This window comes from Mustelus asterias, chromosome 26 (genome assembly GCF_964213995.1).
Source record: "Mustelus asterias chromosome 26, sMusAst1.hap1.1, whole genome shotgun sequence".
NCBI classification, from domain to species: domain Eukaryota; kingdom Metazoa; phylum Chordata; class Chondrichthyes; order Carcharhiniformes; family Triakidae; genus Mustelus; species Mustelus asterias.
Window position 1 is genome coordinate 26,557,098 of NC_135826.1, and position 14,024 is coordinate 26,571,121.

The following is a 14,024-nucleotide window of genomic DNA, read 5'->3' on the forward strand; positions in this document are numbered from 1 at the left end:
TGCACATCTTTGGACTGTGGGAGGAAACCTGAGCACCCGGAGGAAACCCACGCAGACGCAGGAAGAATGTGCAAACCACAGCCCTAGCAAAACTTCCTTCGCTTTCTCTGTCACTGTAAGGGCCAACATTTAATTAACCCTCTTGCTTTTTCTTTGTATTTGATGAGTACATTTCAGTGATCTGTGTACACGGACCATGAAACCTCTCTGTTGCTCTGAGTTGGGAAGGTAGAAGACTGGGCCAGACAGCATTGGAATAGTCGAGGCAGAAGGTAATAAAGACATGGATGAGGGTTTCAGGGTCAGACGGACTCAAGTCTGGGTGAAAAGAGGCAGCTTTAGAGGGGTGGAAGGAGGCTGCTGCTGGAGTGAATGTGAGATTGGAAGCTCAGCTCAGGGTCACACTGAATGCTAAGGAGGGGGAGGAGGCTAATTCTGCTCGGGACTGTGGCCAGTGAAGGGGATGGAGTTAATGGCGAAGGAATTGAGCTTATGAGGGGGTACAAAGACAGTTTCGGAACAAGCAAGGCTATAAAATCCTGTCCGAGGTCAACGGACCGTTCCATGTTCCGCCCCCTCGCCCGCTCCGATTCCTGTAATGGGCGGGGCACTAAAATTCCAGCCTATGGCTCGGCCTCCCCAGTGTTCTACTGGAGGGAATTTCAGGTCATCCATGTTTTTTTAAATTCATCTTTGGGAGATGGGCATCCCTAGTTGCCTTTGGGCAGTTAAGAATCAACCACATTGCTGTGGTTCTGGAGTCACACATGTAGGCCAGACCAGGTAAGGATGGCAGATTTCCTTCCCTAAGGACATTAGTGAACGAGATGGGTTTTTCTGACAATCGACAATGGTTTCATGGTCATCAGTAGATTCTTAATTCCAGGTTTCTTTTTATTGAGTTTAAATTCCACCATCTGCCATGGCGGGATTTGAATCCGGGTCCCCAGAACTTTAGCTGAGTTTCTGGATTAATAGTCTGGCGATAATACCACAAGGCCATCCCTATGTTGGACACACAGTTTGACAACAGGGAGAGGTCAAGAGAAGTGGTTGTTGTATAGAGCTTGGTATCATCAGCATACATGTGGATGGTGATGTATCTTTGGATGATGTTGTTGAAGGGTGGTTGGGTGGGGGAGGGGGGGAATGACATAGAAATAAGAGATAAGGTTGGGACCAAGGATAGATCTTTTGGTGACATTAGAATTAATGGTGCAGGAAGAGAAGCCATTGTAGGGGATGTTCTGGCTATGTCTGGATAGGTAGAAGGGGTGCAAAGCTAGTCTCAAACAGCTAAATAAAGGACAAAAGGTCTTAGCAGAGGATGCCAACAGGTCGAGAAGGATAGGGTGGCATAGTGTCAGTCATATCGGTTGTAATTTGTCTCACTCATTCTCGTTATTTATTGCTCTAAGCTTTTCAGAAAAATGATTCACTGATTAATCAATGCTGACTAAAAATGTACATTACCTGAATCGCTGAACTCATCCTTCACCTGTACCATATCGCCTTGTACAGCAATTCCACCGCACAGATTCTCCATTGACTGAAAAGATATACAAAGGAAATTAGACTCAAAGCATAGATGAACAAACCAAGTGGCCAGGAGGAGTGATCAATGTAAACCTCCAGCCCAGCTCCTTACAATAACGATCTTCTGCAAGCATTGACAAGGGACATTCCAAGGTGTTCCATTATGTTGAGTCTGAGGTTTCACTATTCATCACAGTTTATTGGAAACGCAAAGCATTGAGAACACCTTTTAGTCATAGAATCATAGAAGCCCGACAGTGCAGGAGGAAGCCACTTGGCCCATCGAGTCTGCATGGACCACAATTCCACTCAGGCCCTGTCCCATAACCCCATTTATCCACCCTACTAATCCCCCTGACACTAAGGGGCAATTTACTGTGGCCAATCAACCCAACGCACACATCTTTGGACTGTGGGAGGAAACTGGAACATCCACAGGAAACCCACATAGACATGGGGAGAATGTGCAAACTCCACCCAGACTGTCACCCGAGGCCGGATTAGAACTCGGGTCCCTGGCGCTGTGAGGCAGCAGTGTTAACCATTGTGCCACCATGCCTGCCCCAAAGTCCAGGACTTTGTTCAGGTTCTGCCCACCCTGCTTGAATTCTCATTTGCCTTCATGGGCGACACAGTGGCACAGTGGTTAGCACTGCTGCCTCACAGAACCAGGGACCCAGGTTCGATTCCCGGTTTGGGAGTCACCGTCTGTGTGGAGTCTGCACGTTCTCCCTGTGTCTGAGTGGGTTTCCTCCTACAATCCAAAAGACGTGCTGGTTAGGTGCATTGGCTGTGCTAAATTCTCCCTCTGTATACCTGAACAGGCGCCGGAGTGTGGCGACTGGGGGATTTTCACAGTAACTTCTTTACAGTGTTAATGTAAGCCTCTCTGTGATACTAAGAAATAAACTTTAAACTGAGTAAAACCACACTGCTTTGCATCTTTATTTTGAAAAGCTAAACAAAGCACCAAATGAGAGCAAAATTATGATTTCTGTTTTGCTGGAACCATTCTGACAGACGGTAACCACTTTAGCATTGGAAACAATATCAATACTTAAGTCAGAAATGATTAAGTCTTTTTGTATCATTATTGCACAAAGAAAATCTAAAAATATAACTAGCCGCCCAGGACAAGTCAAGCATGAGGTGGTTACATTTTGTACCGTTCATTGAAATAATAGGTTGCAATTACAGACCTCAATGATTCTCCACTGGATCAGGGCAATTTCAATGGTAAAATCCTGCGCTCCCTGAATAAATGGTTTGTTGGTAGGGCTGTGGGATCCCTCTTTAGTTTCTATTTTCATAGAATCCCAACAGTGAAGAAGTTCAGCCCATCAAGTTTGCACTGACTCTCCGACAGAGCATCCCACCCAGGCCCTATCCCCATAACCTCACGTATTCACCCCGCTTATCCCCCTCACCTACACATCTTCAGTCATGTTAGTTTGAATTGAGTTTCAAACGGATTTGAACCCCTGGCGACTGCCAGATCACATTTAACTCTTCGAATGAAGTTCCCTCCAAACTGTGGTCCTTTCTTTCTCTGGAGATGCTGGTCAGGGTGCCGTGCTTTTCCATCATTTTCAGAGTTCCAGCAATCGCTGTTTTCCTGATTGTAGTTCAGGCCAAAACTGGCTATGCTCCAAGTTTAGGTTAGGTAAAAATTCTTCATTCTTTTCATGTATGCATGCACACACAAACACACATGCATGCATGCACATACACAAATGCATGCACACACAAAACACATACACAAACACGCACGCAAACCCAAACGTACATGCACACACACATACAAACATGCCGCACACAAACACACGCATGCATGCATGCCTAAACACACACACAAGCATGTGCATGCACGTACACACACACAAACACACGCATGCACACACAAACACACATAGCGATATTGGCACTGTATAGAGATACGCTTACCCAGGTATGCACACACCCACAGTGAAATACACAGATACACACACACACAGACACACACACACACATAAATGCTCATTAACAGAGAAATATCCATTCAGAGACACTTAGGCATATTGATATACATGCACACAGATAGACACACACATGCACACACGCAAATATATACGTGCACAAGCAAATCTTTCCAAGGTCAGGAAGTTCCACTCTTTTTGTCAGAACTATTCTTAGCCTTATCTGCAAATAGATCGTGTGTTTGGTTAAGAATGGGAAGGTATTAATGATCAATGTTATGTAGAGGATCTATCTTGTGCCTTGCAGTACAGATGGCATTTCTCCTCTCCCACTCTCTTTTTCCTGCCTTGGAACTCAACAGAACTCAAGGGCGGCACGGTAGCACAGTGGTTAGCACTGCTGCTTCACAGCTCCAGGGTCCCGGGTTCGATTCCCGGCTCGGGTCACTGTCTGTGTGGAGTTTGCACATTCTCCTCGTGTCTGCGTGAGTTTCCTCCGGGTGCTCCGGTTTCCTCCCACAGTCCAAAGATGTGCGGGTTAGGTTGATTGGCCAGGTTAAAAAAAAAAATTGCCCCTTAGAGTCCTGGGATGTGTAGGTTAGAGGGATTAGCGGGTAAAGTATGTGGGGGGTAGGGCCTGGGTGGGATTGTGGTCGGTGCAGACTCAATGGGCCGAATGGCCTCCTTCTGCACTGTAGGGTTTCTATGACAGAACCAATGGAGATTGTAGGTAGTGCTCTTCTATTGCAGTGAAGGAGAGTACCTCATCCTTTGGTGGAGTTTTATGGGGGCTGTTGGAATCTCGGGGTGACCTCAACTCAGGGGTATCAAGAGCGGCAAATCAAACAAATATACAAAAGTAAGACAAAATGAACTTGCAAATGTGCAACTGACAAGAACCACACAGCCTCTCAAACTTTCGCCTCGAAAAGAAATGGCATTCAAATTTTTAGTGCGGTAATTCTATCCCTGATAAATATCCTGTCTGCTAGATGTATTCAAATAATCTTGTGGCTAAATAATATCATTAAGAATAAAGTTGATGCTAATAGAAAGTAAGGTCTGGCGAAGGGTCATCCAGACTTGAAATGTTGGCTCTACTCTCTCTCTGTCAGACCTGCTGAGATTTTCCAGCATTTTCTGTTTTTGTCTCAGATTCCAGCATCTGCGGTATTTGGCTTTTATCTAATAGAAGGAAGGGTTGGGGGCCAGCTGGATCTGGCATTTTGTGGGTTTTATGAAACCATACAAACTACAGTACAATCTGCATTTTAACAGACAGGTTCACTCATATACAGTAACATCATACCAGTATCTATCACTGACAACAATGCCTCGTAGACTCCAAATACTCTCCTCACTGTAGCAAGCAGCAAGAGGACTCGAGCCAAGGTCAAGGCTCTCTCTGTATCGGAGCTACGCATTGCCTGCGGTGACAACTCCAGTCTGCCAGCGGATCACGACCAGGGTGGTCGTGGGTTTGCTCGGATTAATCTCAGCCTCCCTGAGTTAAGGAGGGAGAGAGAGAAAGAGAACAGAAATCACTCACTCCTGCTCCCTACCCCCGGGACACTGCTGGCTCGACTATCAACGCACTGTCGCCAAATTACCGTCTCGGTCCCTGCAGAAGGCGACTGGTACTTGTTGAGCTGCACCTCCACAGAGAGTAATCGCTTTCAGAAGAGAAAGGGGAAGAAAAGTGGAATGAAGCAACGAGGGTGTCACCGCCTTTGTAATAATGTAAAACACTTGAAGAACATCTCGGCCACATCAGACTGTAAGCTTTACTCGATGTTGCTTTAGTCTGAAGGCCTATGAAAGGACACCCTGTGCCTGAACTGTTAGTTAAGCATGGCTATGGCATTGCATTATTTACTCAGCTACATAGGATAGTTTGCTAATGACACTAACAATCTCTTAAAACAAAGGTTTATTTCGTTTCTAACTTACTGAAACCACACACTGCCTTTTGGAAATTTTACAGGGTGTCATTCAACACAAGAAGGGAAGGAACATCACATAAAATGAAAAGACATTGTTGACAGGTCGATGAAATGATTGGTGTCTCATGATAATGTTGCTGCCACTTGGAGCTTGCCTCAAATCGCAAAGCAATCTCCAATGATGTGATTTCTTCAGACACAGATGTCAAACCCATCCTAATTCCTGTCTCTGCCTCAGCCATGTGACATTGGCTCCAGTATTCTGTTCGCCCATCCATGGGGCTGTAAGCAGTAAACCACACCACAGCAAGGGGAACAAAATCCCCCTCGCCAACCACATTCCAGTAGATGCCTCTATCTCGCTACTCAAGAATACGACCAGTTCTGAGAATTGACAAGGGCTTTACGACTCATCCCTAGCGTGCGACTTGAGACAAAATTAACTGGCCCAGGCCGACCTGGCAGGGAGATGGGTTAAGAGCTGGAAAGGCCCCAGAAAGTTAAGTCTTCATATCTGCTCCCATAACCCTCTCCTGCCACTCCACTCACCCCCGAGCTATGTGCCCGAGTGATGAAGATTGCTCCTTCAGTCGCCAATGCCTGTGTGCTGTGCTTGACACTGTACTCCCGCCCGCTGGCCAGCTGCCACTTCCTGCCAGTTTCGAGCAGGGAAGCTGACCAGGGGAGGCATGCAGGTGAGGGGCCGGAGTTATAGGTGGGGAGGCCAGGAGTTAGAGGCGAGGGGGAGTTACTGGTGAGGAGGGAGTTACAGGCTGAGGGACCAGGAGTTAGAGGTGAGAGGGGAGTTACAGACGAGGGGGGCCAGGAGTTACAGGTGAGGGGGCACAGGAGTTACAGGCGAGGGGGGCACAGGAGTTACAGGCGAGGGGGGCACAGGAGTTACAGGCGAGGGGGGCACAGGAGTTACAGGTGAGGGGGCACAGGAGCTACAGGCGAGGGGGGCCAGGAGTTACAGGTGAGGGGGCACAGGAGTTACAGGCGAGGGGGGCACAGGAGTTACAGGCGAGGGGGGCACAGGAGTTACAGGCGAGGGGGGCACAGGAGTTACAGGTGAGGGGGCACAGGAGTTACGGGCGAGGGGGCACAGGAGTTACGGGTGAGGGGGCACAGGAGTTACGGGCAAGGGGGCACAGGAGTTACGGGCGAGGGGGCACAGGAGTTACGGGCGAGGGGGCACAGGAGTTACAGGCGAGGGGGGGACAGGAGTTACAGGCGAGGGGGGTGACAGGAGTTACAGGCAAGGGGGGTGACAGGAGTTACAGGCGAGGGGGGGACAGGAGTTACAGGCGAGGGGGGGACAGGAGTTACAGGCAAGGGGGGTGACAGGAGTTACAGGCGAGGGGGGGACAGGAGTTACAGGCGAGGGGGGGGACAGGAGTTACAGGCGAGGGGGGGGGAACAGGAGTTACAGGCGAGGGGGGGGACAGGAGTTACAGGCGAGGGGGGGCAGGAGTTACAGGTGGGGGGCAGGAGTTACAGGCGAGGGGGCCAGGAGTTATACGTGACGGGCCAGGAACTGGGCCTCTCACGACTGAGGTCAGGGCAGTTTGCCCATGTCCCAGATCCCGTTCAGAGTTAACGTCAGTATTAGTGAGGCAGAGGGAGAGGGCTGCATAAGAGGCTAGTCAGGGGATTAGAAAAAAGGGAACAGTGTACGGCTGGAGGACGTGACACTGATAGATCGACCATGAAGGGACTTCCATCTTACAAACTGAATGTTCAACTGTAAAGAGGGTGTAGGGATGGAATTCTATGGCTCCTCCCATTGGTGGGATTTTACACCCCACCCTAAAATTTCACCCTATATCTATTCCCGGAGGTTTCATCATATGACTCACTCCTCCGCTCTCATTGGCCATCAGTCAGCCAATGCACTGCCTCCCTACCCCAATTGGAAAACTAAAAGATAAAATATCCAATTGGATGATGCTCGACTGTCAACCAAACAGCCCGTTCCCCCACACCCCTCCCCCACTCCATTTTCAATATTTTTAAAATCTGGTAAAGAGAAGGCTCAAAGAAAATTACAAAAAAAAATCATTTTCTCAGAGGGTGGTGAATCTTTGGAAATCGCTTCCCGCAGAGGGAAGGCGTTGAGTATGTTCAGGGCAGAGACTGATGTCGATTCCTCAATGTCCAGATGATTTTTCTCCAGGATTATACACGGCAGTGTCCTGGAGATTTATCTTCAATCCCCAGAGACTCCAGACCAGTCCTGGAGGGTTGGCAACCCTAATGTAAATGATGTGGAGTTACTCTTTCCCATTGTAATCCTCTTCCTCTTGGTCTGGATCTTATCTTGACTAAGTAGCAGGATTTGCAGCCGGCAAGTATAAATATTTGATATGAATCTGCTATTGTCATATTGTGGTGACAAAGACCCCAGGGACATGGTGATAAAGGCTTGGAGATTTAATTAGGGCCTACTTTAGTTTCCAGCCTTATGAGTTATCATTCTTTGAAAATAATTAACGGTATGAAGCAGATTAAATTATATTTCAAAATGTATGACATATGAACATAGGAACAGGGTTAGGCCATTCAGCCCCTCAAGTCTGCTGTGCCATTAAAGTAGATCTTGCCTGATACCTCAGCATCATTTTCTCACACTATCCCTTGATGTCTAGAAATCTATCGGACTCTGTCCTGAACATACTCAACGCTTGCCCTCCACGGGAAGCGATTTCCAAAGGTTCATCACCTTCTGAGTAAAGAAATTCCTCCTCATCTCATCCCTAAATGACCAACCCCTCATTCTGAGATTGTGCCCCCGGTTCTAGACCCCCTCACCCCAGTCAGGGAAAACACCTTTCCTGCATCTACCCTGTTGAGAGTCAAAGAACAAAGAACAATACAGCTCAGGAACAGGCCCTTCAGCCCTCCAAGCCTGTGCCAATCATAATGCCTGACTAAACTTAAACCGTATTCATTTACTGAGTCCGTATCCTTCCATTCCCCTCCTATTCATGTATTCATCTAATTGCCCCTTAAATGCCGCTATCGTACCTGCTCCCACCACCTCCCCGAGCAGCGCGTTCCAGACATTCACCACCCTCTGTGTAATAAACCTGCCTCGCACATCTCCCCTAAACTTTTCCCCACTTAAACCTATGTCCCCTAGTACTTGACTTTTCTACCCTAGGAAAGAGCATCTGATTATCCACTCTGTCCATGCCACTCATAATCTTGTAGACCTCCATCAGGTCACTCCTCAACCTCCGCCGTTCCAGTGAGAACAAACCGAGTTTATCCAACCTCTCCTCATAGCTAATACCGTTCAGTCCAGACAACATCCTGGTAAACCTCTTCTGTACCCTCTCCAAAGCATCCACATCCTTTTGGCAGTGTGGTGACCAGAATTGTACACAATATTGTAAATGAGGCCTAACTAAGATTCTGTACAGCTGCAGCATGACCTGCCAATTTTTATACTCAATGCCCCGACCGATGAAGGCAAGCATACTGTATGCCTTCTTGACTACCTTATCCACCTGCGTTGCCAGTTTCAGTGATCGGTGGACATGTACGCCCAGATCTCTCTGCCTGTCAATACTCCCAAGGGTTTTACCATTTACTGCATAATTCCTACATGCATTGGATAGATAAATTTTTGAACAGTAAAGGAATTAAGGGTTATGGTGAGTGGGCAGGTAAGTGGAGCTGAGTCCACAAAAAGATCAGCCATGATCTTATTGAATGGCGGAGCAGGTTCGAGGGGCCAGATGGCCTACTCCTGCTCCTAGTTCATATGTTCTTATGACCTTCCAAAATGCATTACCTCATACGTGTCTGGATTAAACTCCATCTGCCATTTTCCTGCCCAAGTTTCCAACCGGTCTATTTCTCTAGCTGTATACTCTGACAATCCTCTTCACTATCTGCAACTCCACCAATTTTTGTGTCGTCTGCGAATTTACTAATCAGACCAGCTACGTTTTCTTCCAAATCATTTATATATACTATGAACAACAAAGGTCCCAGAACTGATCCCTATGTAACACCACTAGTCATGATGTGGAGATGCTGGCGTTGGACCGGGATAAGCACAGTAAGAAGTCTCACAACACCAGGTTAAAGTCCAACAAGTTTATTTGGTAGCTCAAGCCACAAGCTTTTGGAGCACTGCTCCTTCATCAGGTGCTCCTTCATCATTCACCTAATGAAGGAGCAGCGCTCCAAAAGCTTGTGGCTTGTGCTACCAAATAAACCTGTTGGACTTTAACCTGGTGTTGTGAGACTTCTTACTGTGAACACCACCAGTCACAGCCTTCCATTCAGAAAAGCACCCTTCTACTGCTACCCTCTGTCTTCTATGGCGAAGCCACTTCTGTATCCATCTTGCCAGCTCTCCTCTGATCCCGTGTGACTTCACCTTTCATACCAGTCTACCATGAGCGACCCTGTCAAAAGCTTTACTGAACTCCATTTATACAACATCCACTGCCTTTCCCTCATCTATCATCTTCGTCACTTGCTCAAAAAATTCGATCAAGTTAGTGAGACTCGATCTCCCCTTCACAAAACTATGCTGTTCATAACTAATACGTGCATTTGTTTCCAAATGTGAGTAAATCTTGTCCCTAAGAATCTTTTCCAACAATTTCCCCACCACTAGCATAAGGCTCACTGGCCTATAATTTCCTGGATTTTCCCTGCTGCCCTTCTTAAACAATGGAACTACATTGGCTATCCTCCAGTCCTCTGGAACTTCACCTGTAGCCAATAAAGATACAAAGATTTCTGTCAAGGCCCCATCAATTTCCACCCTTGCCTCCCTCAATATTCTGGGGTAGATCCCATCAGGCCTTGGGGACTTATCTACTTTAATGCTTTTTAAGACGTCCAACGCCGCCTCCTTTTTGATATCAACATGACCCAGAATATCTACGCACCCTATCCATCAAGTCCCTCTCTTTGGTGAATACTGAGGCAAAGTATTCATTTAGGGCCAGATTTTACCAATCGGATCCTAAGGGCGGGATCCGAGCGTAATACGGATCTGAGCCCGGAATCCTCTTTTCACGTTTTGCCGGCTCCGGCCCAATGCGCGCTGTCGGCGGTGCTTCGCGAAAAAATTCCGAAGCAGCGTGCCCGGGCGCAAAATGCAAAACAGCAGAGAGAGCAGAGAGGGGGGGACGGATGGACTTGGGAGAATCTTGCAAACTGCAAATAATGTAGCATCCTCTTTGTGCTGCCTAATTATCTATGACAAAGGTAATTAAACTACAGTGTCCTAGTGAGCCAGTAGTGACCTGTATAATACATGTGATCTGTAACTGGATTGTTGATGCTCCAATGTTCAGAGTCCTGTGGTGAACTTGGCAGAATTGTCCCCGTGGTGGAACTTGGTTGGAAATAAGATTCAAGGAGATTACTAAATCTGGGAAACCAACCATAGTGAAAAGAAGCTTGTATTGGCAACTCTTCTCTCACATTCCATGGCAGATGTGCCCCTACTTATGAATGTGACTTGCATGGGCAACGCTGGGTGCAGCTACTCTGCCTCTGGAGCAGCCTTGGATCCTTTGTCATCTTGTTTTCATCTGAACATGGCACAGAATTAGAGGAATTCCCTTTGGAAGATAATGTCAAAGTTATAATCGCAGGGACTAAAAACCTGACAGTCAAAAATCTGGGATAATATTTCAAAATGTATATCCCCCCATCCATGTTCTGGAATATTATCCCAGATTTTTGACTGTCAGGTTGTCAGTCCCTGTGATTATAACTTTGACATTATCTTCCAAAGGGGATTCCTCTAATTCTGTGTAATGTTCAGATGAAAACAAGATGACAAATCAACAATCCAGTTACAGACCCCCCAGTCCCCCCAGCCACATGCAGCCCCTGGTAACATTGGAAGGCTGTAGCAGTGCTATCTGCACTGCATGCACACCTTCAGCCTGAAGTGAGCTGCAGTGCTAGGATCCAGCTGCACTGCAGGACCCGAGGTCCGTGCTGTCACACGGACATCGGAGTTCGTGCACAGCAACAGACCCCCCTCCCCCTCACAGAGACGCCACAGACCCGGGACAGCAGAATGGCTGCGACTCAAGACACACGTAAGTACTGGGGAGCCTCCGAACGCAACGCGCCTACCGCCTCGCCAACTCTCACTGAGGAAGCGCCGGCTTCCGACTTTTATTTACCAGGTCGTTAAAAACGCGGACGTGGACTGGGCCGCACGGTGATAAAGTGGGATTTGGTGGTAGAGTTGGGCGCGCGCTTCATTAAGTCGATTTAAATGCATGCAAATGCATTTAAATCGGTGGCCTGCGCCTGAATCGGGTGTTGGTGAAGCCGCGCTCTGCTAGGAATCGGGTGCACACCGCGTTAAAGGCCCGATGCCGAACTTTACCGCGATTTTGCGCCCGAAAACAGGCGCGAAGTTTTGGTAAAATCGGGCCCTTAGTATCTCGCCCATTTCCTCTGGTTCCATGCATAGATTCCCTCCATTATCCTCGAGTGGATCAACCCTTTCCCTGGCTACCTTCTTGCTCTTTACATGTGTATAAAATGCTTTAAGATTTTCCTTAACCCTGTTTGCCAAGGACTGTTCATGACCCCTTTTAGCCCTCCTAACTCCTTCCTTAAGTTCCTTCCCACATTCTTTATATTCTTCAAGGGTTGCATCTGTCCTCAGCTTTCAGACGTTACAAATGCTTCCTCTATCTCCCGCTGGCTGTTGGAAGACCTGTAATAAACCCCCAACATTGTGACTGCACCCTTCCTATTCCTGAGCTCTACCCATATTGCCTTGCTGCCTGAACCCTCCGAGGCGTCCTACCTCAGTACAGTTGTGATATTTCCTTAACTAGTAATGCCACTCCCAGCCCTTTTACATCCCCCTCTATCCTGCCTGAAGCAGCTAAATCCTGGAATGACCCCGGTAAGAATTTTGTCTACTTTGATGATATCACCTCTCATTCTTCTTGGCACAGTGGTTCGCACTGCTGCCGCACAGTGTCAAGGACCCGCTTCGATCACTGTCTGTGCGGAGTCTGCACGTCCTCCCGTGTCTGCTTAAGTTTCCTCTGGGTGATCCTGTTTCCTCCCACAGTCTGAAAGGCGGTTGGTTAGATGCATTGGCCATGCTAAATTCTACCTCAGTGTACCTGAACAGGCGCCGGAGTGCGGCGATTAGGGGATTTTCACAGTAACTTATTGCAGTGTTAATGTAAGCCTACTCGTGACTAATAAATATACTTTAAGCTAAATGTCTAAACTCTACAGAATATAGGTCCGGTTGCCTCAATCTCTCCTGATAGGATATTCCTGCTACCTCAGGAATAAAGGTAACGGTTCTGTCAAAGTAAGAACTGATTTTCTTCGTAAAGTGTGCCCCTGCGTTGACCCAGACGTTCCCAGATAAATCATGTTGTTATTTAATTACTTCATGGACATTAAAAAATTTGCACAGAGACGTTAGCAGGTCACCGGGCTTGGAAAGTAAAGACGATGAATCAGCAATAAATCCCTTTAATGTGCAACATCTGGAAGTCTAAACCTTGGGAGATGGCACTCGGATTAGATCACTTTGATTAAAGGCAAATGCCATCTTCAGAGAGGTCGCTAAACATTCTGATGAGTCAAGGCCCCTTTGGCAGAAATAAAGGCCACAATTTCCAAAGCTTGTCCAGAAATTAATCTCTGAGAATTAGACAAAGAACCTTTCATAAGCGGTTAGTGCATCCACGCAAAAGTCTCTGCAGTGCACTGCTTCATGCTGTGAACTCACCCTGCATTTGTCTGTTGGTGGTAATGATAACAAGGTGCTGCTGTCCACCTCTCCCATGAGAAATTCCGAGACACTGCCAAAGAGGAAATAATGGTTACAGCGGCCAACAAAACTCAACCTATACATTTCAATTTGCTTTAAAAAAACAATTCCCCGCCTACACGCTGTTAGATTCACTTCCCTTCAAACAACACACCAGCTGGAAGGCCAAACGCACACGTTTCTCCATGGCCCACAAACACTGCTTCATGACCAGTTCCAAGGCGATAAACAAGTGCAGCTTGAGCTGACTCACTCTCTGAATCTTCCCCCTCCCCGCCCCCCGCATTGTGATGAACCTGCCCTTCACCCAACACCTCTCCCCCCGAAAGCTGATCGCTCTTCATAGCGAATTGAATCAATGTATTAAAATTGTGGGACGGGGGTCTCTGGAGCTCCATAGAGGTTTACATCTGGAAACAGGCTCTTCGGCCCAACTGGTCCATGCCGCCCTGTTTTTATCACTTAGCTAGTCCCAATTTCCTGCATTTGGCCCATGTCCCTCTATACCCATCTTACCCATGTAACTATCTAAATGCGCTTTAAAAGACAAAATTGTACCCTGCCTCTAGCAGCTCGTTCCAGACACCCGCCATCTTCTGAGTGAAAAAATTGCCCCTCTGCACCCTTTTGTATCTCTCTCCTCTCACCTTAAACCTATGCCCTCTAGTTTTAGACTCCCGTTCCTTTGGGAGAGGATGTTGACTACCTAACTTATCTATGGCCTTGTTGAAACATATTAGCGCCTTCCAAGTTAAAGCAACATGCAAGTGTTCACTCACTACAGCAGTC

At 47.4% G+C, this 14,024-nt stretch overlaps 1 protein-coding gene across 4 annotated transcripts in view; it reads right to left on the minus strand.

Annotated features, from left to right (window-relative positions):
• The window catches only part of LOC144479526 (rho GTPase-activating protein 45-like), a 223,979-nt gene that overhangs the window by 65,104 nt on the left and 144,851 nt on the right, over positions 1–14,024 (minus strand). For all 4 annotated transcript variants that reach the window (XM_078198311.1, XM_078198310.1, XM_078198308.1 and 1 more), the window contains 2 exons: positions 13,194–13,266; positions 1,474–1,549 (listed from right to left, as the gene is read on the minus strand). In XM_078198311.1, the coding sequence (XP_078054437.1) occupies positions 1,474–1,549; positions 13,194–13,266 (149 nt within the window). The remainder of the gene's footprint in view (positions 1–1,473; positions 1,550–13,193; positions 13,267–14,024) is intronic.